The 26,059-nt window shown below is 50.8% G+C and overlaps 1 protein-coding gene across 7 annotated transcripts in view; it reads right to left on the bottom strand.

The window, feature by feature from the left end:
- Positions 1–26,059, bottom strand: part of MAD1L1 (mitotic arrest deficient 1 like 1) — a 279,782-nt gene that overhangs the window by 118,835 nt on the left and 134,888 nt on the right. For all 7 annotated transcript variants that reach the window (XM_074314014.1, XM_074314009.1, XM_074314013.1 and 4 more), the window contains one exon: positions 3,536–3,676. In XM_074314014.1, coding sequence (XP_074170115.1) covers positions 3,536–3,676 — 141 coding nt within the window. The remainder of the gene's footprint in view (positions 1–3,535; positions 3,677–26,059) is intronic.

The raw sequence follows: 26,059 nt of genomic DNA, 5'->3' as shown, positions 1-26,059 counted from the left end.
AACTCAGCCTCCTCCCGGGGTGACAACCAATCCAGGGAGCTGTGCGGCCCGGGGCAGCCTCAGCATGGAGGGCCACAGGCACGCGCTGTGGGCTGGCCAGGTGGTGCTGGGTAAGACAGAAGGTCTGGACCGAAGCTCGACCCTTCCCTTTCAGGGCTGCACACTTTCCAAGATGCTCACGGAGCCCCCCCCCCAGAGACCACGTGAGAACAGCCACGACGCTACATGTGGGGTGCGCCCGGGGAGCAGGTCCCGCGCTGCTGCCGGGTTATGGGCTAATGCATGGGAATAAGGCCAACACTCCCTGCGGCCCCCCCACAGCCACACCAAACTCCCACTTACAGAGGCACCACCCACAAACTGGAGAGCCCTGTGCTACGTGTGTCCCCTGCACTCACTCCTGTGATGCTTTCAAGTGTTTGGGAGAAACCCCCGGCCAGTGATGAGGTGGCCACTGCTCCTGCTGCCACAGACCCGGGCCCCACCTGTGACCACAACTAGACGCCAAGAGTGATCCGACCTCTCCACGAGGATGACGTTCATCACTGAAAAGTGACCGAGAGCTGATGGTAAAGCTACAAGCCCCACTCATTCCCTCAAGCCACACCCATCCCAACCTACAGGCAGCAGCCATCTGCGCCTTGTCGTGGGAGCACTGTGGACCCTGCACAGGACATGGTCACCACCCAGCTGACCCAGGACCCCTCACCACACCCTGTACCGGGGCCCAGCCACATCACCAGATGGTCCCCTTCAGCCTCCCGTGGAGGCAGCTTCTCCCCAGCCAAGCAGCCGGGCTCTGGGCAAACTTCACAGCCCTGCCACATGGCTGTTCCCACCAACTCCTCATTGGCTGGGAGCTCCCGGGGCCTGTGCACAGCGGTGTCTGGCACAGATCAGGTCAGGGGGTGATGGGGGGTGGACGAGGGGAAGGAGCAGGAAGGAGGACCCAGGGAGAGGGTGGGGGAGAAGACAGAGGGGAAGGGGCAAGAGGGAGGATGACATCCTTCTCCCAGCTCAGTTCCAACAGAGAAGGGGTCTCCGATGAGCAGGGGAAAGAACCCAAGCTGAGAAGTCTGTCCCCTGCTCCCTGGGTACAACCCCCACCCCACCCTGGCTGACAGCAAGACCAGTGGGCTTTGTCTGCTGCCACCTGGTGGATGCCGGGAGGCGCACAGCTCTCAACAGGAGTGGCCCCAGGCCTCTGGGCAGGGGTCCAGGCCTCACCCCCATGGGCACAATATTCTAGTCAGTACCCTGACTTCCAGAAGGGGGTGGGGCTGCTTATTTTCAATACCTGAAGGCACTCAGCCTCTCTTCACCCATCTGCTGATGTTCCAAAAAGGCCAGGAGACTGACCAGCTGGCCTGGCCTGAGAATGCCTGTGGCCACCTCCCTATGCTTCCCCCCTCTTCCCAGGCAGCTGCTCAGGCCAGGGTGGGGCTCTTGTGGGAGTTAAAGGGGGCCTGTTGTGCAGAATGGGGTGCAGAGGGTGTGTGGGGAAGAGCCAGATGGCCAGAAAACAGGGTCCCACCCACAGACCCCAAGAGCCATGGCCCCTTGGTCAGGGGATGGCTTTTCTGGGGGGGCCGGGGTCTCCTCTCCAGCAGCTGCGTGCTCAGCAGGGCCAGCACCCAGAGCACTGAGGCTAGGTTCTGGGGCAACCCGAGCCCCAAAGACACAGGGTTTCAGGAAGCAGGGGCAGTGTGGCCTGCGTGGAGGGGAGCAAGCCAGTAAAGGGCCGGCCTGCTTCTGGAGGAGCCTGTGAGCAGCAGTGTCCAGGAGGAAATGGGAGTGACGGGAGCCCCGTGTGGACGGCACACGAGCACCCATGGCCATGACCAGCACAGGTGGTGAAGCCAGCCGAGCATGGGGCATCTTCCACCTCCCAGAATTCTCCCGTCACTCCAGGAGGAGGATGGAAAGGCTAGGGGACCGCCCACTGCACTGTGATCATGAAGGGGAGACGTGGGGTTCCTTCCCTGTTGACACGGGGACCGACCCAAGCAAGCTGGGACAAGCGGCCCTGCACAGGTGGCAGGGAAGGCGGAGGGGACGCCAGGGCCCGCCCATTGCACGCCACTGTGTTTCTGAGTGGCATCAGCGGGAGGGCTGTGGCCAGATGTGTGGGATGAGCGACGGAAGATACAGGGACCACGCTAGGCAACGAGCTCTGAGGACACTGATGGCCCCTCATCACCAGGCGTACAAACACCTGCACATATGGCACAGGAGGTGTCAGGACTGTCAGCCTCGTAATGAACAGATTAGAGTGCACATGGCACACACACAGAAAAATAGTTCAATGTGAGAAACGCCGGGCACGGCTGGCAGTGTCGCAGGGAGCCTGCCCTGCACACCTCTCCTCGTTAACGCTTCACATGGAGCAAACGTGCCGCCATGCAGTGGCTACTGATGCATCGTATGGAGAAGAGCAGCTCGGCGCAGCTGGGGCGGCCTCCCACACCCGGCTGACGGCCGTGCAGCAGCTCCCCCCGCCCGGCCCCGGGGCCCCCTCCTGGCTGGGAGCACAGCCAGGTGGCTGAGGAGGCGGTGGGCGTGCACCTCTGCCCCTGCCGCCCGCATGTCCACCTGCCACTGCCCCCTCCCCCCTCACCTGTCCCCCCCACCTGCCCCTCCTCACCTGTCCCCCCACCTGCCCCTCCTCACCTGTCCCCCACCTGCCCCTCCTCACCTGTCCCCCACCTGCCCCTCCTCACCTGTCCCCCCACCTGCCCCCCACCTGTCCCCCCACCTGCCCCCCTCACCTGCCCCTCCTCACCTGTCCCCCACCTGTCTCCCCACCTGCCCCACACTCACCTGTCCCCCTCCTCACCTGTCCCCCCACCTGCCCCTCCTCACCTGTCCCCCACCTGCCCCTCCTCACCTGTCCCCCACACCTGCCCCCCACCTGTCCCCCCACCTGCCCCTCCTCACCTGTCTCCCCACCTGCCCCACACTCACCTGCCCCCTCCTCACCTGTCCCCCCACCTGCCCCTCCTCACCTGTCCCCCCACCTGTCTCCCCACCTGCCCCCCACCTGCCCCCTCCTCACCTGTCCCCCCACCTGCCCCTCCTCACCTGTCCCCCACCTGCCCCTCCTCACCTGTCCCCCCACCTGCCCCTCCTCACCTGTCCCCCACACCTGCCCCCCACCTGTCCCCCCACCTGCCCCTCCTCACCTGTCCCCCCACCTGTCTCCCCACCTGCCCCCCCACCTGCCCCCCCCCACCTGTCCCCCCACCTGCCCCTCCTCACCTGTCCCCCCACCTGCCCCTCCTCACCTGTCCCCCCACCTGTCTCCCCACCTGCCCCACACTCACCTGCCCCTCCTCACCTGCCCCCCCACCTGCCCCTCCTCACCTGTCCCCCCACCTGCCCCTCCTCACCTGTCCCCCCACCTGCCCCCCACCTGCCCCTCCTCACCTGCCCCCCACCTGCCCCTCCTCACCTGTCCCCCCACCTGTCCCCCCACCTGCCCCTCCTCACCTGTCCCCCCCCACCTGCCCCCCCACACCTGTCCCCCCACACTCACCTCCATGTCGGAGCTGTGCGCATGCACCTTCTGCACCATGTCCTCAGCCTCGCGCACACGCCGGGTCAGCTGGGGTGAGTACTCGGCTGGGGTGAGCTCGCTGTCGTAGGACCCCAGGATGGCGCGCATGCCGTCCCGCTCCTGTGGGCACAGAGGGCAGGTGGTCAGGCCCAGGATGGGCAAGGGGTGGCGGCATGACGCTGGAGGGACACGTGTGACGCAAGATGCCATGTGGAGACAGGAGCAAAGTGTGGGCGCGGGATCAAGTGCAGGGAGCAGGCTGTCTGGGGGCTCAGACAGTCTTCAAAGGGTTTAGGCTGAACACTTAGCAGCTTCGATTCACACCGGCCACAGAGCCCGCCCAGGCCAGGACCGAGCACAGCCAGTGCCCAGGGAGTCGGCCCGGCTGTGATCTAGGTGCTCACCCCGACCGCCTGGCCTTGAGCTGCAGTGGCCACAGTGGTCTGAGCTGCAGGGGGGAACAGTGGTCTGTGCCCCCCACTGGACAGAAGGCCTCTACCCGATTTCTGCCAGTGTCCTGGGTTAGTAGTGTGACTTCCTGAGTCTCATCAATAGGGCCCAGGCTCATGACCCCTGCCTGACCTTTGACCCAGTACCACACAGAGTTTGGTTCTGAGGAAGGAGAGATCCACTTAGGCAGAGAGGCAGCAGTCATCCCGATGGGGCGGGGAAACCAGCCCCTCTTTCCACCTGCCCAGAACTCTCTGAGGGTCCTGGATCCCCACTGAAGGGGCTCTGGCCTCAGTAAGCTCCATCCTCCACGAAGCTCACAGGGCGCCTGCAGGCGTGTCAGCACGCACAGCCCCTGCCTGAGGCCAGCACAGCCAAGGAAGGCAAGGTGGTGTCCGGGAGACCTGCTGGGCCAGCGCTCGTCCGGAGCCCCGGCTTCCTGGTTGATGAGGTGGGTCATTGGCCAGTCTCAGAGGGAAGCTATGAGGACACCACCACCAGGGAAGAGGCATCCAGCCGCTGCTCTGCAGCTAAGGCCCACACGCGACCGCAGGGCGATCTCATTGGCAAACAGACCTCTATCTACTGGCGGGCACCCCCTCTTCCAGCAGACGTGTTCTGGGACAGCTGCGGGGGAAAGGGTGGTGCAGCCTCCCCCAGCCCCCAGCTGGTCAGCCACACCAGCCCTGGCTCATGGGCAAATTCAGACCTGGGGGGTGAGAGCCCGGGCACCGCCCCCCCCCCATATAGGGCCATGGTGCCCCTCTGCTTGGTGGTCTCTCGGCTGATGCTGGCAGGAGCTGAGGCCTGACTGTGCCCCCTGACAGCCCCACCCAGGTCCCTCCTTCTCAGGTGAGCCTGGAGGGGTGTGCGGGGCCTGCAGGATTCCTGCACCCACCCCCCCAATCCCCAGAGTCTGTCAGGCCCTTGCCGCTGAGCGCTCCTCCCTCGTGAGCTGCAGACTCAGTTGTCGCCCAACATGGACTTCATAATTAGTTGATGACAAAAAATTCAATAAGTGAGAAATTAAAGTTACAAATCCAACTGGAACTGGTCACAGATCCGTGGAAAATTTGTTTCCAGGAAGGTTTATTGAGTGTCATAATTTTATTGAAATCCTCTATCTTCCCATTGACTTTTATGGTTTCGAGCTGGTTACCGAGTTCTCACTACCGGACCGTCTCCGGGCCAGGGAGGGGCTTCCTTTCATCAACAAGCTGCAATCGCCTCCTTTATTGGCCAATAAATCTCGGTGCTGCCTGGCACTAGCTTCTCCTCTGTTACATCTCCAGGCAGCAGTGGCAGCAGAGAGGAAAATGTAAAATGGAAAGTTTGTTGTTTGTACCTTTTAGAGAAATTGTTTTGTCATTAGTAGTGAAAGAGCAGGCGCTGTGCTGCTTTGATTAGATAACGGCTTTTTAATGACTGATTCCACTTGTGGAAAAGTTCACTTCGTTTCCACTTGAGCAAGTGCCGGCGACTAATCACTGAACAGCAGACGCCGAGTCGGCAGAGGAGGCCGAGGGGCTCGTGGGAGAAGCACGGAACAGGCAGGTTTCCAGCGCGTCTGCCTCTGCCTGGCTGCAGAGCGGCATTTGTGAGAGGCCACATTTGCCTGCCACGTAATTAACGGCAACTCAAAGAGCCTGGGAGTAGCACCGTGCATGGAGAAGTGAGCTGAGGACTTGGGGTGGGGGGTCGAGAGAGGGGCCCTGACCCACAGGCCCGGCCACTCGGGGCTGCTCACCCAGAGAACAGACACCGTGGCCGAGACCCTGCTCAGCCAGGAGCTGGCCAGCCGGCTGGGCAGCAAAGGGTCTGTCCACATCCTGGGGGCCAGTGGCCGGCGAGCATGCCCACCCCTCTGGTCTCCCAGCCACCCGCTGCAGAGGGGGTTCGAGCCAATGCCTGACTTGGGGACAAGAGTAGCCTGGCAGCACCTCTGAATCGCCAATGAGGACACCAGAAGAGACAGATGGCTCAAGGCCAGTCCACCTGCCCCACACCCGTGTCTCACTCTAAGCTCTGCAAGGCTTGTAAGTGCAACCAGGCCAGTACCAAGGACAGGGTCTTCTGGAAGCTCAAATATGCTGAGTAAGAGCCCAGAACTGGAGGATAGCAGAGACAAAAAGGGTTTTGGCAAATAAATGCTTCTTTATTTCTTTTACGGAAATTAGGGAGTGAAATGCCTCAGTGGTGCTAAGAAGTACTGTAAAAAGAGACAATCTCGTAAGGTGGGAAAGAATTAAGATCAAGGCCAGCCCAGTCTCCTGGAAGAGAAATGGAGGCACAGAGGTCCCATTCGCTCGCCTGAGCCTCACAGGAGGACGGCGGCATGGCTGGCCAGCGACTGCAGCCCGAGAGGACACTCAGTGGGCAGGTGGTGACCATCCGCACACACACACGTCTGATGTGCAAACCCTAAGGCCCTTGACTAACTCGTGGCCATTGATTTCCAGCCAAAGCCTCCTCCCTCTTTTGAGCCCAATAAACAAGGTGAAGAGACACAAGGCGGGATGGGAAGGTCTAACAGGTTTCTACCAAAACTGTGGGAAAAGAGCAAAAAGGACAGGAAGGAGCAACAATCAAGGAAATAATGAGTGACAATTTCCAGAACTGATAAAAAATACCACCCTCTGAGTCAGAAACCATCACACATGCCAAAGCAGGTGTGTGTGTGGGGTGGGGGTGGGTGCACACCTAGACACATCCCAGTGAAACAGCAGAGCACCTGGGACACCGTGGAGCAATCAACCAGCAGACTCGTCGCAGGCAAAACAAGTGGCCGGAGAGCCGACATGCCGACATGTCCGCAGCAGCAAGTCTGCGGACAGTGGTCAAACCAGTCAGAGGAAACGAAAATCAGCCGGCCACCAGCCTCACAGGCTCACCAGAGAGAAGAAGGAAAATGGCCATGGAAGAAAGGTTTGAGAAACAAGAAAGAAAGATGAGTACAGCAACAAGCACGTGCTAATCTAAACAGTGACGACTCTGTAAGAATCCAACGTGCCTAACTCGCGGAGTGGAAAACAGACACCACTGAGGCAGCTCCTTGCATTCTGAAAAGCAGTGGGCTGCAACACTAGGGGACCTACACAGTCCAGCTGTTCAAGGGCCAACTGTATTTAAACACCTACAAGATACATAGAAAGAAGTTACAGAGAACGTGAAAAAAGGTAGTAATAGATTTATTAAAGACATACAAGGTCTGACAATTAAGTTCACGAACTCACCCTAGAAAACGTGCTACATCCCTCATTGCTGAATATCACTAGGGTCACCTTCCAAGTACTGCCCTTGGGAAGTTATGCACTGATGCCAGTGCCTAGTCCACCTTTCGAAGCAATTCTGGAACTCTTTTTCTGGAATGGCTATCAGAGCTGTCATCGTATTACCCTTGATGTCCTGAATGTCATCAAAAGGTCTTCCTTTCAGTATTTCCTTTATCTTCGGGTAAAGAAGGAAGTCATTGGGGGCCACATCAGGTGAGTAGAGAGGGTGTTCCAATACAGTTATTTGTTTCCTGGCTAAAAACTCCCCCACAGACAGTGCCGTGTGAGCTGGTGCATTGTCATGATGCAAGAGCCATGAATTGTTGGTGAAAAGTTCAGGTCGTCCAACTTTTTCATGCAGCCTTTTCAGCACTTCCAAATAGTAAACTTGGTTAACTGTTTGTCCAGTTGGTACAAATTCATAATGAACAATCCCTCTGATATCAAAAAAGGTTAGCAAATTCGTTTTGACTCTTGATTTGGACTGACGGAATTTTTTGGTCATGGAGAATTGGCTGACTTCCATTGCGCACTCTGATGCTTTGTTTCAGGGTCGTATTGGTACATCCATGTTTCATCACCAGTGATAACATGGCCCAAAACATCATCTTGCCTCTCCAAAAGGTCTTGGCAAACTTTGACTCTCCTTTGCTTTTGTGCATTGCTGAGTTCCTTTGGGACCATTTTTGCACACACCTTTCTCATGTCAAGATTTTTAGTTAAGATTTTCCTGTTACTCTATTGATATTTATTTGGTCTGCTATGCTTCTCACAGTCAGCCGACAATTTTGATGTACAATTTGAGAAATTTTTGCAATGTTTTCCTCAGTTCGGCTCGTTACTGGCTGCCTTGACCTCTCTTCATCAGTGATGCGTTCTCTTCCCTCAGAAAAACATTTAATCCATTTGTTCACTGCGTTTTCTTCATGGTATCATCCCCATAAACTTGGACTTTACTTCCACTTTTGCCAAGTTTAACAAGAAATTTAATGTTTGTTTGTTGCTCTAATTCAAGCTCAGACATTCTTGCAACAGCACACAAAAATGCAACAACAAAAACGCAACAGCTGAAAATTAATGAGCTAACTAACCACCACTCAGCAAGACACCGCCACACGTCGACATGAACACAGCTGTGGGACACTGGTCAAACCAAGGTGGACCAAGGTTATGGAACCTTCCCGAGCTGTGTGGACAGCACTGCCACTGTAAGGGCATGGTGGCAAGTTCATGAACTTAGCTGTCACACCGCGTATGAACACAAATGCCTGTGGTGCGCATACATCGCCTCTGGAAGGACAAGCAAGAAACCTGGTTGCCTCCAGGCTCCAGGCACTGAACAAGGCAGATGGCTGGCAGACAGGGTAGGAAGACATTGTACTTCTCACTGTATACTCTACAACTTTTACATTTTGTAATATGTATTATATCATCCATGGAATGTAGTATCTATTGGAAACATACAAATTAAAAATAGAAATTCAGGATAAAAGAACTCAAATATAATAAAAACATTTAAGGGAAGCCTGGAGCCTTGAATTGTTCCAGAGGAGGTTAAAGATATCATTAACCATCCACTACTTAAATGTACATGGAAACAACTGAAAGAAGAGAAACAGGACCGGCCCAGTGGCTCTGGTGGTTGATGCCGCGATCGTTGTTTCGATTCCCACATGGGCCAGTGAGCTGCGCCCTCTACAGCTAAGATTGTGAACAACAGGTCTCCCTGGAGCTGGGCTGCCAGGAGCAGCCGGAGTTCAGTGTGAGCTGCTGCGGGCTACCGGGTGCTGCCGTGAGCGCCGGCGGCTCAGGCTGGCAGCCGGCGAGAGTTGCCATGAGCTGCCGTGAGCGGCTGACCAACTGCCTCAGCCCGGGGAGCGCAAGGCTCATAAGACCAGCGTGGGCCAGGGAGCTGTGTCCTACACAACTAGACTGAGAAACAACGGCTTGAACCGGAGTGAGGTGGGGGAGGCGGAAGAAAGGGGGAGGAAAAGAAAAGAGAAACAAATAGAGAAAGAAATAAAAGAGAGATAAAAAGAAACATCATGAGAAAAAGTTCCAATAAATTCCAAAGGAAGCAAGAAGAGGTGAAAATAACAAAACAAAACAAAAAATGAGACTAACACAAAGTATTAAATAAGATGGAAGAAATTAAATGAAATAAATCAGAAGAATAAGCAACATAAATAGAGGAAACTTTCTAATAACAAGGATGATCATATTGTACAAAGAAAAACAAGTACCAGCTACAGAGCATCTATAGGAAACACAACCACAGAGATTCAAAGTAAAAAACACAGGAAAACATTAACAAAAGAAAGCTGCAGCTGTTCTAATATCTGACCGAATAAAGGCAAGAAGTTTCACCACAGGTAAAGCACTAATCATATGATGAGAAAAGGTTCAACTAATTTATATATGAGTTCTAAATTTATAAGACTACAAAATACATAAAGCAAACACTGATAAAATGGCAAAATTTTAGTATATGTCTAATAGTAACTGATAGATTGAACAGATAAATAAGAGTAAGAAATGAAAATTCTGATAGCATTGTTAAATTTTTTTTTTTATCCAAAAGGCATTTATAGAACACTGTCCCAAACAACTTGGGGTAACACCGACTGTAATGTTAGAGAAAAGAACTTAGAAGGAAACATAAATTTACTGTTTGTATTTAAAAACCTAACAGCTGAAAATTAATGACCTAACTAACCAATTTAAAAACAATAAGACTAAAACAACACAGGCAAACAGCCAAAGAATGAAAATAATAAGGACAGGAGCATAAACGATTAAAAGAGAAAACAAAGACATCAAGATATGTCAACAGAAACTTCCCAAACTGAAATGTAAACAGAAAAATGGGGGAAAAACCCAACAGAATATCTAAGAATAGTGGGCAATCACAAAAGGGATAAGATATGCATAATATGAGCATCAAAAGGAAAAGAAAGTGAGGATGGAGCAGAGGACATATTGGAAGTAATAATGGCTGAGATTTTTGAAAACTAATGACAGTCACCAAACCACAGATGCAGGAAGCTCAGAGACTATCAAGAAAGATAAATACCAAAAATTGTACCCCAAGTATATCATACTCACCCTTCAGAAAATCAAAGACAGAGAAACTCTAAAAGAAGCCCGAGGTGGGGTAAACACCTTACTTATCAGTTATAATTCATGAGAGAGATGAAATAAAATCATATAAAATGCTCAATTAAAACCAAATAAGCAGATAAGAGAGGAAGATAAAAAAAGAAACAAAGAATAAGTGCCCAAATAGAAAAGGGTAACAAACATCAGATTCTAAACCTATATCAATAATCGTTTTAAACGTGAATAATCTGAAAGTGCCTATTAAAAGAGACTGTCAAAGAGGATTTAAAAAAGAAAGATCCAATTATATGTTGTCTATAAGTAACCCATTTTAAATATAAAAACAGCTTTAAAAGTTAAGGAATAGAGAAAGCAATGCCATGCTAACCTCAATCAAAAGAAAGCTGGGGTAGCTTTATTAATCTCAGGCAAAGCACACTTCAGGACAAGATGGGTGGCAGGGATGAAAAGGGATATTACATAATGATTCAAGGTTGATAATCCCAAGAAGATATAATAATCCTTGCATGTACGCACCTAACAAAAGATGGTCAAAATACGTGAGGCAAAACTGACAGGACTGCGAGGAGATGTAGATGCATCCCCCAATGCAATTGGAGACTTCCACACCCCTCTGTCAGTAACTGACAGATCCAACGGGCAGAAAATCAGTGAAGATACAGTTGAACCAAACAGTGCCGTCAATCAACCGGATCTAATTGACACTGATAAAATACTTCAACAGCAGCAGCAGGATACACATTCTTCTCAAGCTCCCATGGAACACTCAGTAAGACAGACCACATTTGGGGCCACAAAACACACCTGAACATATTAAAACAGAAATGATTCAAAGTAAGTGCTCAGAGCACATTGGAATTAAACTGGAAATCACTGAAAGAAAGACAACTGAAAAATCCAAACTATTTGGAGATTAAACAATACTTTCAAATAACACATGGATCACAAAAGAAGTCTTAAGAGAAATTTAACAATATTTTCAACAAAATGAAAATGGGAAATAAAACTTATCAAAATGTGTGGGATGTAGCAAAAGCAGGGCTTAGAGAGAAGTTTATAGCACTGAATTCATATTTTAGGAAAGGAGAGATCTAAAAGCAACCATCTAAGGTCCCATGTTAGAGAACTAAAGAAAGAAGAGCAGTGTAATCTAAAGCAGGCAGAAGAAAATATAACAAGTAGAAAAGAAATCAGTGAGACTGAAAAGGAGAAAAATCAATAAAACTAAAAACTGGTTATTTGAAACAATCAACAAAATGTAAAAACCTCCAGCAGGCTAACCAAGATTTGAGAGAGAGAGAGAGAGAGAGAGAGAGAGAACACAAATCACTAATATCAAGAGAGAGAGGCCATCACTACTAATCCGTGGACATAAAATCTGAGTAGGCCTGTACTATTAAATAAATTAATAATTAATAACCTTCCTAAAAAGAAAGTACCAGACTCAGATGGTTTCACTAGTGAATTCTACCAAATATTTAAGCAAAAAAATTATACCAATTCTCTAAAATCCCTTCCAGAAAATGGAAGTAGTCACACATACATTTTGTGTAAGATACTGAAATGGCTGAAGCACAACATTATGCATTTGCCAAAGCCCACAGAACTGTAAAGAGTAAACCTTAATTTAAACAACGGCCCTTAGTTAATAATAACGTATTAATATTGGTTCATTACGCAACAAATGTACCACATGAACGCGGGACGTTACTATTAGGCAAAACTAGGGGGTGGGGACAATAATATGAGAGCTCTAGACCATCTTCTCAATTTTTCTGTCGACCTAAAACTGTTTCAAAATCAAAGTTTATTAATTAAAAAAATAATTTTAGATATAAAAGAACGTTTACATAACCCTCCTCAAAAAAACCCCACAAAAAATCGATGAGACCTGTTGGAGGGGAGGGGAGAGGAGGGGAGGGGAAGACAGGGGAGGGGAGGGGAAGGGAGGGGAGGGTATGATTGAGCTGATAGCTCATTTCTGTACAGAAACAATGGAAGTCAGAAGAAAGGAGAAGGATAAATTTAGAGGGTGTGAACGGGTGGCTGCTAACCTAGAATTTTATGCCCAGCAAAAATATCCTTCAAAATTAAAATTTTAATATATTTCATGCCAAGAAAAACTCCTCAGCATGAGACCCACAACAAAGGAAATACTAAAGGGTATCCTGCAGGCAGAAGACAAATGACCCCAGGTGGACACTGAGAGATAGCGGTGATAAGAGCAATAAAAAGGGCAATAAATATGTATAAATATAAACAAACATATCAAAACAATAGTAATGAAAATATCTTCAAATCGGAGTATGTGCACGTGCACGTGTGTGTGTGTGTGTGTGTGTGTGTGTGTGTGTAACAGTAACAGCCTGTACATGGAGCACAAGGGAAATGGATGCAAGGTGTTTAAGGCCCTTGAATCATCTGGAAGAGAGAGAGAAGCATTAATTTTTATTAGCTTTTGATTAAAGAGGCTATGTTACAATCATCAAAATAACTACTAAAAAAATCATATAAAAGTGTATATAAAACTACAAAAGAATGAGACGGGAATGGTTTATTCTACAACAAAGTATAAAAGAAAAAAGAAAGAACACAGGCAGGAGGCAAACAGTAAGATGGTGTATTTAAATGCAAATCTGTCATTAATTGTATTAAATGCAACTAAATTAGATATTTCAACTAAAAAAACAAAGATTTTCAGAATGAATAAAAATACAAGATCTATCTCTAATCTGCATATGAGACACATCTATAATAAAAAATGAAAGTTTCAAAGTGAAAAAAGTAAAAGGTATTAAAAGTTAAAAAAGGGAAGCTAATATGTCTATATTAATATCACATAAAGGAGCTTTAAAGATTAAAAGGATTCACAGGGATAAAGAATAATGCATAATAATAAGAGACTAAATTGACCAGAAAGACAATTTTCAATGAGTATGGGCCTAATAAGATAGCATCCAAAGATACACTACAATAATTGACAAAATTAAAAGAGGAAACAGAAAAACGCACGACCCAACTGGGAAATGTCAATATAACTCACTCAGGATCTGAGAGGAAAAGAGATCAGCATCAGTGAGGACACAGAAAATGGGGACAGTGAGACTAACACTCATAGCTGTTTAGACAACACTGCCCCCCCAACAGCATAACACACATAATTTCAAGTGTGCATGGGCCATTTGCAAAAACTGACTTTCTACAGGGTTATAAAGCAAGTCTCAGCAAATTTCAAAGGGCTGGTATCATTCAGATGACAGTCTCTGAACATAATGAAATTAAGTCATAAATCAAAAATTAGAAAACCACAAAAAGTTTGAAAATTAAGAAATTTATTTGAGAATAATCTATGGGTAAAAAAAAAAAAATCACAATGGAAATTGACAAATATTTTTAACTGGATGATAAGAAAAATACAACGTATCAAAACTAAAGTATGATTTAAATTTACAGCCTTAAATGCATACATTAAGAAGAAATAAAGGATAAAAATCAATCAGCTACATATACAACTCAAAAAATTAGAAGAACAACCTAAATCAAAGAAGGAAATAATAAATATAAAAATAGAAATTAATGAAACAATACACATAATACAGAACCAATGATGCCAAAAGGTAATTCATTCAAATGACTAATAAAATTGATATGCTATTGATGAGACAAATCAAGGGACAGAATAAACAAAAAGACTGAAAAAAAAGACATAACTACAGACCATAAAAATATTTAAAAATATAATAGGATAAACTGAACAACTTTACACAAATTTAAAAGTTTAGATAAATTTAAAAGTTTAGATACAATGGTCAATCTTTCAAAAACCAAGCTCATTGGGTAGACATGGGCAGGCTGAGCGCTACACTATGAAATGCAAAGGGTCATGAACAGGCCAGGTGTTCTGCAAGCAGACAGGGAGGGCAGGATCCTCTACCAGACAACAAGACTTATAAAAGTCTCAGTAATCAAGGCAACGGGTTTGGCAAAAAGAGGAACAGACCGATGAAACAACAGAGTCCAGAAACAGACCAACGACTACCGGGACAGTTGGGTGTATGACATGAACAGCTCCGAGGAGCGGGGGGCAGGAGAGGCCTTCCAATCAATGGTTTCGCGTGAACAGGACAGCCAACTCACGGACATGGAGCGTCCACACACAACAGAGCTTCGCAGTGCGAGGTAAATGTGAAAAAGCAAAACAATAAATAAAGGAGATGACTGTGAAATGTACATCAGTGACTGTGGGGTAGGCAAAGGTTTCCAGGACACAAAGAATAATAACCATAAAGGAATTTTAAAATGGATAAATTCAATCTCATTAAAATTAAGCACTTCTGTCAAAGACAGTGAAAAACTGCTGAAGACTGAGAAGATATTTGCAATACAAATACCCTACAAAAAAAGGCTAGCATCCAGAATATACCGGGGGTGCCAAAAAAATGTATACATGTAAACACTTTGGTCAATGTTGCTCAAGCAGTAGTTCCCTGTAACCAGAAGTGTCTAGACCAGGGGTGTCCAAACTGCGGCCCATAGGCCAACTGCAGCCTGCAATCCGTTGTTAATTGGCCCGCAGCAAATTCCAAAAATATATTTAGTTTACTTAAATAAACCAGGTGAGGCAATACGTACTTCACCTCGAGTGAGTGGCCCGGCTGTGTGTGTATTTTACCGCATATGGCCCTTGGTGAAAAACATTGAAAAAAGTTTGGACACCCCTGGTCTAGACGGTGATGTAACCACTCTGAGCACCTCTTGTAACGGCAGAAGTCAAACGTGACTTGTATTCTCTTTTGTTATTGGTATATATTGAGTATTACAATTTTAATACAGTTTTTCTTTCTCCAAATGTGTATACATCTTTTTGGCACCCTCTGTATAAAGAATTGTTACAAATCAGAAAGAAAAAGGAAGAAGAAAAAGGGAGCAGTGGATTTGAAAGGGGCTTCACGGAAGTGATCTCCGATTGGCCCATAAACATGAGGAAGATTCGGCCTCAGTAACACTGGGCAATGCAAACTGAAACACCGTAAGGCACCATGACGCCCCCCGGAACAGCACGCACTTCAGTAAATGACAGTGTTAGAGTGAGTGAGGCTTTGGAGCAGCAGGAAAGCTGGCTCACTGCCAGCAGGTGTGCAAAATGTCACCACCACCTTGGCAAACTGACACCAACTGTAAAAGTGAGCACATTATACACGCCATGGCTAAGCACTGACACTCCCAGGTGTGCTCAGACATCACACACGTGTGTCCCAGAGACAAGTCACCACGCGATGCAGAAACTCAAGTGTCCATCAACAGAAGAATGAAAACCCGTAATGCAGCACCACCTCACAAGCAGCGCACACGGCAACAGGATTCTGAGCAAAAGAAACCAAATACAGAACATTACACGCTGGACGATGCCATTTGTATGAAGTTCAGAAACAGGCACGACTACTGTGTAGCCTTGGCACCAGAAGGGTGGTCACTGGGGGCGAGGGGAGCCCGCAGCTAAGAGGAGTGAGGGAGCCATGGGGCCCTGACCTTGGAGGGGCGACACAAATGGGCTGACGTTATTATAACTCAGAGTCGTGCTGTTAGATCGGAGTATGCTATACTCCAACAAAAACTTGGGGCAATATTTTTTAAGAAAGATATTCTGTAGTTTTAGAAGCAGAGCTATGGCTGGTCAGTCACACTTACAAACAGCTTATTGGAAAACACATCCAGACCGACCTAGCACTGACCCTGGCGGCGCAGGCAGGACACAGGGGCTGCCAAGGCCATTCCGTGCAAGAGGGACAGGAGGTGGCAGAGTGCGGGTGGCCTACGCCCCAGGGCCGCTAAATGTCGCAGTACATGGTCTGGAAAATGGGGAGCCCAGAGGTTTCTGAACATGAAGATTGGAGATTAATCCAGGAGCCATAGTTACAATGAGGCGAGAGGGGAAATAGGGAGGACAGAACAGAAAAGGATGAAGACCGGCCAACGTAAGCCGGGAAAAGGCTGTTCTTTGCTGCCCAAGTCCCCAACTTCCTCCGGAGAAGATTCTCTCCACAGGCCAGTGGGCCCTGAAACACTCCTAGGGACACACCAATGAGCACGTGGGACTAACGGCTCCGTGGAGGCGGCAGCTAGGATGCCAGCGTGCTTCTGCAGGCCACCCCAGTGACAGCGGCAGAGAGAAGGTGGCTCACAGCAGGCTCCCCCACCCCACCCAAACAAGCGGAAAGACCCCGATAATGCGCCCACAGCCAGGGTCGAGGGCAAAGGCTCCTGTGACCAAAGTTCTCCAAGTCAGAACCCAGGCAATTGGGTGAAAGGCCGGTTCATCAGCTGACACTGACTGGCTTAGAGGTAATCTTCACAGAATGCAAGTCTATTAACTTCCAGAGTCACTTGAATAAAGTGTTACCGAATCCATTTCCTGCCTGGCTTCCTGGTAAGGAGATGAAACCATGTCAGACTCACACCAGGTGTCCCCAAGGTCCCTGAGGTAGAGGACGAAGAGCGGGACCTCCTCGGAAGGCAGCGTCGGCCTTCCAAAAGCGGCCTGTGCTTGATGAAAACGCTTCCAAAACAAACCAGACATTGCCCCACTCAGAGCCAATTGAGGACAATGACAAATGTTAACCTTTTCTAATGAGCTGGTTAGTCATAATAAACGCCAACTACACGTGCTGAACATGGCGATTCTCACGGGCGCGTGAGGAAGGGGCCTGTAAGCGCCTGCACCCATGGCCTGTCGTGGCGCTTCCTCTGGGGCCACCCCCCCCTCCCCGCCTGCGGTACATGACCGCCAGTGGCCGCGCTGTGTCTGGTCACCCGGCTCACCTGTTCAATACCTGACACCACCCTTCCTTCCTCAGTTTCCCCGTACCACCTTCTTCTCTGCTGTTCTGTATTCTTCATGCCCTCCATTTCCATCAGTCTCATTACAGGCACGCTTACGGCCAATGCAGCACGTCTCCTGCTCACTGAGCTGCTTTCTGAGGGTGACCAGGTTCAGAGCAGCCCATAAGCGGACAGGCCTACCTGACCCATCAGGCCTCTTGTGCAGGTGCTCCAGCGCCCCTGCAGGCAGCAGAGAAGGGCCATCCAGCTTCCCTCACCTGCCCTGGACCCACACCAGGCACCAGGTGCAGAGAACAGGCTTGTCTGCCAGAGGCACAGGGTGAGTCACTGCAGGCCCAGGCTGCCCGGCATCCTGTGTCACCTTCCCAACCACCCCTCTTCTACCTCCACTTTGCCAGAGGCGGTGGGGGTGCTCCTCTGTGCTTCTCGCCAGCAAGCCATGTTCTCGCAATTTCCACCTCCTGATAAAAAAGCTCTACGACACCTATCGTAGGAGGAGTGCGAATCAATTGAGATTTCCTGAAGCAATTGTACTTAGCGTTCACACGCTCTCTTACAAACTCCATTTCATTTATGTTGGTTGTGTAACGCATTCCCCAGCATTACGCTCCCCACCAGCAGGGCCTCGCGCTCCTACGCCCACCTCAAGGAGGGGGAAGGGCTGCCGGCACCAGGCAGGGGACGTGACTCCTTCCCCACGCCCTCCCCCAGGGAGTGTGCAGGACCACAGGCCAAGAGTGAAATCTGGTGTGGCCTGGCTCTTTGTTAAGCACGATTTATCGGACAGGACACAGAGAAAGAAGAGATGGGACAAGCCAGCTCCACCAGTCAGAGGAGCCCCTTTCCGTTTCTAGCCTCAGTTTCCCTCCCTGCAAACCAGGGGTTGAAGTAGATGGACTTGTGGACCACAGTTCAAACACGATGATACTGCAAAGTCTCAGTGGCTTTGTTCACTGAAGTGATGACACGCGGCAGACACTGCCTGTCCTCACCAGGGGGTGGGGGGTTTTGTACCTGGCACTCTCCATACATCGGCTCACCTGGTGCTTCCTCCATTCAGATGGCCAAGCATCAGACGGGGAAGCACCACAACCGACCGAGCAGAGTCTTCATCGAGGCCAAAGGAAAGCCTTGTGCTGCTTCCTGTCCAGACCGAAAGTCCAGCATGTCACTTTCAGTTCACGTCCAGTGTCATGGGCACCCATCCAAGGAGAGGCTAGTTCTGGACGGACTGTCAAGGGCAGAGGCTGCCCTGCTCTCCAAGAACTCAGCCTGGAAGGAGTTAGATGTGACTATCAGAAGAAGAAAAGAGAACGCAGACAAGAACATGGAGGACACGGGGTGCACCTTGGAGGGTGGGGCCCCTGAACCAGGCCCCTCTCAGGAAGGCCCTGGAAGGGACAGTGCCTCTGAGGCCTTTCTGAGCCCCGCCTTCTACCTTGCAATGTCACCGATGTGCACATGGGCCCACAGATCACATACCTGGGCTCCCAAGGACAACCGGATCACGAGTCTACAGCCAAATGGTCTCACACGTCATGGGCTTGGTACACACTGCTGATGCCACCACAAGACACAGGACACCAAACAGCTCATACCCAACTCAACCCATGTCATTCATTCAACAAACGTCCTCAGCTACCCAGCCTGTGCCAGGGGAGAGGCAACAGACCAAACACAATGCCAGCTCTGCGCACATGCCATGTCAGACCACCCAGATCCCAGACCAGGCAGCAGTGCAGGGCGTGAGTACAGCTGCCGCTGGAACAACGCAGGGGTTATGGACGCTGACCCTGCGTGGTCAAAAGGCCACGTAGAACTTTTGGTTTCCCCGAAATGTAACTACTAACAGCTTATGCTGACTGAAGCTTTACCCGTAACAGATAGTCGACGCACACGTATTTTGTGTTGTATCCTATGCTGTAGTCTCACAATACAGTAAGGGAGAGAAAAGAACATGTTATTGAGAAAACCATAAGGAAGAGAAAACACTCTCAGTGCTCTGCTGTATTTATCCATACGGAAGCTTTACGTGGTCTGTACAAGATGAATTGTCCGCCAGTTTCTATGTCAATATTGTCCGTGATACGGAACACCGTGGATGCCGTACTAGGCACCACTAACACTAGACATCCAGCAGATAATGGGAGAAGGAAATTCCTGTTTCTTCACGGGTGTAATGATTCACGTGCGATGTGAGCACTTCCTGGCAGCCCAGTGGCACCGCTGCACCAGGGTAGTAAGACCGGCTGCAGAAGTTCTCCCAGTGAGATCTGCATGTAAGCACCCTGCGCAGCTCAAGCCGGTGTCGCTCAGGTCAGCTGTCAGTGACTAAGCCTCTCTCAGCCTCAGCTTTCTCAGCCATAAAAGAGAACAGATCTCACATCACAGCATTACTTTGAGCACCAAATCAGGTCATTTACATAGAATTGCAATGCCGACTTTTACATCTCAGATATTGTTGGTTATTATCACGAGTCCCACCTTCTTGGAATATGCTCCCCCTTATTAAAAAACAAAACAAACACCTGGTCATTACAATTTAACCTCCCCTGGCAGGTTAAGGATGCCTCTGCCAAGCTGCTGACCAGACAGGACCCCAGAGAGGGGTGTCCCTGCTCCGCAGGTGCCCCAACACGTTCTGCTCCCCTCTCTGGCCATTATCACGGCTTCGTATCTGCCCCATGACCCTCTGCCTGCCTCCCCAACCCGAAGGCCAGCTCCTGCCCGGCCCAGTGAGACAGACTTTCTCTTACTGCTCTATTCTCAACGCCCAGGACAATACCTGGCAAGGAGAAGACGCACAAAACATATTTGCTAAATGAATCGCAGGACCCAGAAGGACTCTGTCTGTGCCTCATCCCCCCAGTTCAGGACTCGCGGGGCCAAGGAGCCACAGGATGGCTTCTCAGGCTGGGCCCATGCGGCTAGCAGCCTGGGAGGCCCTGAGAAGCCATTCCCACCGCATGGGGGGAGGGCAGGAGTGGGAGGCTGGCCCTCAGGCTGCTGCAGCTGTGGGCTCTGGTGGAGGCCCTTCAGGGCGGGGGGAAGCACCCACAACAAGGGAGTGCCAGACCTGACTTTACACATCTACCTGAGTGCTTCTTTGAATGACAGGCGCCACCGCCACACTCAATACCCCTATTCAAAGTGCTCCGGGCGGGATCTGCAGGTGTCATCAGAGGAGACTGGCGCTGCCAGGAGGACAGGCTCAGAAACCCAACGCCCGCTCCCAGCACCAGCTCTGTCTGGAGCTGGGACCGACAGCCACTGCCATCCACACTTGTCACAGAAAGCAGCTCTTGTTCTGAGGTGATGCCCGTGGAGCCCGGCGGCAGGGGACCCAGGTGCCACTTGGTGCCCTCCAGCCCCACAGTCCTGAGTGGGGCAGCAGGGCCAGAGAGCTCAGGAGCAAATGCTGCTCTAACCCCAACTCAACTGAGACTGGACGTGAAGAACAGATGTATCACAAGACAGAAGCACCAGAGGAGAAAGAAACCCGACTCAGGCTGCCCTGCTGGGGGGCGAAGGCTCTCTGCTGACTGGGTTCAGGGAAGGGAGCGGGAAGGGCTGCTGTGTTACTCGCTGCCAAGAGCTCCTGCTCAGAGTGGGCCCCATGTCCTGGGGCCGCAGCCGGGGAGCGGGGCGTCTCACCGCCATTCTGCACACTGCAGGCTGGAAATGCTCTACTCTCCGCAGCTCTCTCCCTGAAGACAGCTGGCAGGACAGGTGTGTGGTGGCCTCCTACCCTCCACCTGAAGGGAGGCTGGCAGTCACAGCGGACTGTGCTTCCAGGACCTCACGGGGACCGAACTAAACGCTCCCACTGGGCACAGGGCCCCCGGCGGACGCGAGGCCACGCAGCGCTGCGCCCGCTGGACTGCCAGTCATTCTGACAGCAGCTCACACGCGACACGGTGCTGCCGTTCCAAGTGCCGGACTGAAGCTTCTCATTAAGTGAAGGAGCAATCGCCAAGGTGACCACTGACACCTGACGTGCTTACCCTGTGGGACGCCACGCTCCCTGCTTTACACCCCCCTCCTTTTGCACAGGACTCGGGACCACTTCCTGGCAAGGCTCCCTCAGGCAAGTCACTGAGTCCTGGGACACCGCACTCCTTGTGACGGGGAGTGAGTGGACAGACAGGTCTCTGGCATGGACCAAAAGCCGCAGTGTTACGGCTGCAGCTGCCGTGCTTACAGTGGGCCGGGGCCTCTCCCACTGAGCCCCCAAGGATCACACAGAAGGAAGCAGTCAGAACTGCTCACACTCAAGATGTGTTCAGTCCGCTGAGCATGGATGTGTCACTGAGTCACTGTCCCAGACAGCAGCCTGCTGGCCACACCAGACACCAGACGACAAGGAGAGCTGGCCACGGCACAAAAGAGCAGCACTGGTACCAGAGCCATCCTGGGTCAGTGGGAAGGCCAAGGGCATGGAAGGAGGAAGTCCCCACTGAGTGTGACTGTTGGTCAACTCACAGGAAGGTCCAGTCTTCCCAAACCTGCTATCAGAAGAGACGCCTCAAGTGGGAAGGGCTCAGCGCGAGCCAGCACCCCTAGGGGGTTAAGGGCCCTCTGTGCCGGGGCGCTGAGCCCTTACGGACCTCAGGGCCACCCCAGGGTAGGTGCTCTTACCAGCTCGGTTCACAGACAAGTGAGGGCGAGGGTCAGAGGAGCAGCTGCAGGCCCGGGCTGCCACCTGCCTGGTGGAAGAGGCACGGTACGGCGTAAATGAGTCAGGGATTACATGGCACCTCAAGACACATCAGCCAACCCTGCCCACCACTCGCAGGTGCCAAATCTGAGGCAGCCCCTGACTCACCCAGCACCGCAGCTGCTCAGGAGGGGACAGAAGTTCTGCAGGTGGGCCAACCACCCATGCGATCATGCCAAGGGTGGAAACTGCCGGGTACAGTGTGGGAGAGAAGCAGACACATCGGCTGGAGGCACTGCTGAGAGGTCAGCTGGATCCAACCTCCCATTGCAGTGGCCGCACCACTGGCTTTAACCGCCCACCACTGGAGGTCATGGGCTCACTCCCGTCTTGGCCCTTACGTAGAAAGCTGCTAGAACGATCTTGTACAGATCTGTGTGGACACAAGTTTTATTTCTTTGGGATGAACACCCAGCATGCAACTCCTGGGTCACATGGGCACCTTCTCTGTGTCCTCGGCAGCACTGGGTGCTGTCACCATTTCACAGCGTAACCACCCTGAGAGATGTGCAGTGGTATCTCCAGGTGGTTTTCACTGCACCTTCCTACTGGCTAATGACGCCGACATCTTTTCACGTGCTGACCTCCATGTATCATGTGCTCTCTGTGTGTGTGTCTTTTGCCCATTTCCTAATTAGATTTTTTTAATCACTATTGAGTGCTAAGAGTTCTTTATATATTCCAGATAAGTCTTTTGTCAGATATGTGGTTTGCAAAGATCCTCTCTCAGTCAGCCTGTCCCTTGTCTTTTTATCTCTTACCAGGATCTTTTCACAGAGCAAAGGTTTTCGTTTTTATAAAGTCAAATTTATCAAGTTTTCCTTTTATAGAACATACTTTTGGCATCGTGTCTGAGAACCTCTCTGCCTTAGACCTTGAAGATTTTCTTTTATTTTCAAGAAAGTGTTTTATACTCTTACGTTCTACACTTAAGTTTATAAATAATTTTGAGTTAATTTTCGTATAAAATGTGAGGTTTAGATCGAGGTTCACTTTTTTGCTTCTGGATGGCCAACTGCTCCAGCACCATTTATTGAAAACGTGACCTTTCTTCCATTGAATTGCTTTTGCATTGTTCTCAAATATCAGTTGACCCAAGGCAAGCAGGAAGGAAACAATAAAGACTAGAGCATAATGTATAAAAAGTATAAAAACAATAGAGAAAATCAGCTGAGCCACAGGTTGGTTCTTTGAAAAGATCAATCAAATTGATAAACCATTAGCTAGACTGACCCAGAAAAGAATGACAAAAAGTTTCATATTAATGAAGTCAGAAATCAGAGACAGTATCACCGACATTACCAAAATGGAAGGTTATAAAGGCACGCTCTCAATAATCATAGGCCAAAATTAAACAACCTCAGTGAAATGAACAAACTCCTAGAAAGACACATACTACCAAAACTGAGTCAAGAAGAAATAAAGAGCCTGCACAGACCTGTAACAAGCAAAGGGATGAACTCGCCACCAAGACCTCCCTGCTGTCTGTGGCAGTGCTTCCAGCCCAGGTCTGTCTCCCCGCTCCTGGGCCTCTGGTGACACCAATGGCCGCGCTTTTGTTAGATCCACAGGCTCTGCCGTTTTTCCTCCAGTATATTTCTCTGTCGCTCCGATTGGACCATTTCTATTGTTCTATCTCCCAGCTCACTCTTTCTCTCCTCTGTCCCTTCCACTTCACTACTGTCTCATCCATTACTTTCTTATTTCAGTTCTGTATTCCCAATTATTGTCTAAAGCTTGTGTCTGGCAAGTACACTGCTTTCTGGTCCTTCGGCTAAAGGGCTCTGGCTTTTGTCAGGGACATTTCTGCCTGCGCCCTCTGGCATTTCTGGGCTGCAGACTTTTTGAACTCGGAGTCTGAGATAAAAGGGGGAAAAACTCACCCCATGTTGTTCCTTCAGTTCCAAGGTCCCCAGCCCCCACTCTCTGAGTCTTTTATGTTTGTTTTATACATAATGTCCAGGGTTTCTAGTTGTACTTAGCAAAGGATGTCTCCTCCACCTTCCTGGAAACAGAAGTCTTAGCTGCTCTTTAAAATCACTCATCAGCAAGTAATCCCCGTGTCTATGTGCTGGACACTGAGGGAGATGCTACCTCGGGAAGCTCGTTTGGTCACTACACTGGTAGCTGACACTGCTCCTGGCTCACAGGTGACACTCAATACATGTGAGTGACACCACACGAGAAAGGGCTAGGAGGCGTCTATTTCAGTGACGGGTCACTTAAACCCTCTTTCTGCCTGACGAAGGCAGGACTCCATCAAAAACAGTACTACTTCCAGGTTACAAAGATGCCATCTACCACCAAGGTGGCCCACGGTGGGGACAGTGCTGAAGGAGAAACTAGCCTCCTCCACCAACCTGCCACCAAAGCCCCAGTGGTCAGGAGAGCGGTCCCCGAGCAAAGCTGCTGGGGTGGTGTGTGTCCCTGAGGGAGAACAGGACACCCCCCCACACACCCCCAACCAGGCCTCTGGACCACTGCAGCTACACCCCACCACGGCGCCAACATTCCCATTTACCCAATAAATCCTTCCTAGGCCTCCTCTGCACACTATGCCTTTCCTTCCTCAGACAGTGGAACTGAGGGCCACAGGCCAGCCAGCAGCTGACCCTCGGAGACTGCATCACCTTCACCAAGGAAGGAAAGACAGCGCTTCACTTAGAAAGTTTGGCCCCTACTTTCTGCATGCTCTCTATTTATAAAATTGCTTATGTGAAGATATTACCATGCATAAGGCATTCAATTATGCAGTGTAAGATGTAGCCTTAATGGAGAAAATTCCAGTCAGCCATAGAGACAGCTCAGAAAATATTAAAGAAAAAAAAGACTGCCAGTGACTTTCCGATGCGTGTGAGTCGCGCTCCCCCACCACCCATAAGGACACAACATACACATATAAAGTAGGCTCATCTCCTACGCCCACTGTTTCCCTGCACGATGATGCGCCTGGAGCCGACACCTTTCCCTTCCTCAGTGGGAGGGGCCTGCATTAGCATGTAAATAGCTGGCAGATACAAGGAAATGAAAGCAAAAAAGAGCTTTTTAATTAACTTTAATCCTCTGAAAATCTACACAGCAATCTGCTCTGACAGCTCCCCCAGGCCCTCCCCAGGGGCCCTCACTGTGGCTGGGGAGTCCTGCCAGGCCAGCACTGACAGGGTGGCTGCAGGGGGCCAGCTTGGCAGAGTGACACTGGGTATCTGTGCCACGGTGTCACCTGGAATTCTGGGAGGACCCCCTGAGTCAAGCCTGGGCGGACTGAGCGGGCAGGAGCGGGCTGGGTGGCGTCACACTCGCCAAGCCCCATTCTGGTCACGCCAGCCTTCAGCACCAGCCCACAGGTAGGTCCCGGACTGTCCTTGAAGGGGACAGGTCAGCACGGCCCAGGCCTCTGCCCGGCCCCAGGGAGCTCTCGGGTCAGTATCTGACTGTGTCCTGCTCTCCAGCACCCACACGGCCCGTACAGCCACCATGCTGAGTCCATGGTCACTGGCCACAGGTGAACAAGGAGGATGGAGCCCCTGAAGACGCCACGCACCTCTTCCTGCAGCTGAGGGAGCTGGCGCGGGCTGTGGGCTGAGACGCGACGTGGGGACAGCCAAGCTTCCAGCACATCACTGACAGCACATAGGCAGGGACCCACAGGGCAGTGCAGGAAGAGCAGGTGTCCAAGGCCGGCTGGATGGGACGGGCCGAGCTGGAGGGAACCACCGGAAATAACACGAGTCATAGCAAACGCTCACCGAGGTGTTTGTCTGCTCATTGGAACTCCCCTCGCCCTGCCCACAACCCCACGAGGAGGTGCCTTAAAAACCCTGTTTTCTCCGATGATGAGAGAGCCGAAGGCCGAGCCAGAGGGTGGCCACGCTACAGGCAGTGCCTGCCAGATTGGGTTCCAGCACCCGCCCTCGGCTCCAGCCACTGCAGAAAGTCACATTTGGCCACATGGGGTTTGAGACGTCAGAGAGAAGCCACCTGGGCTGTGCTGGAAGGAGGGGAGATGCCCATAGACACACTGTTACCGCAAGCCCCAGGTCCCGGGAGACTGGTGGACAAACGGATGACGACGCAGGAGATCACAGGTCGGGTTCGCGGCGGACA

Source organism: Rhinolophus sinicus, linkage group LG10 (assembly GCF_036562045.2).
Source record: "Rhinolophus sinicus isolate RSC01 linkage group LG10, ASM3656204v1, whole genome shotgun sequence".
Taxonomy (NCBI): Eukaryota; Metazoa; Chordata; class Mammalia; order Chiroptera; family Rhinolophidae; genus Rhinolophus; species Rhinolophus sinicus.
The sequence above is the reverse complement of the archived record's forward strand: the minus strand, read 5'-3'. Positions and strand labels throughout refer to the sequence as shown.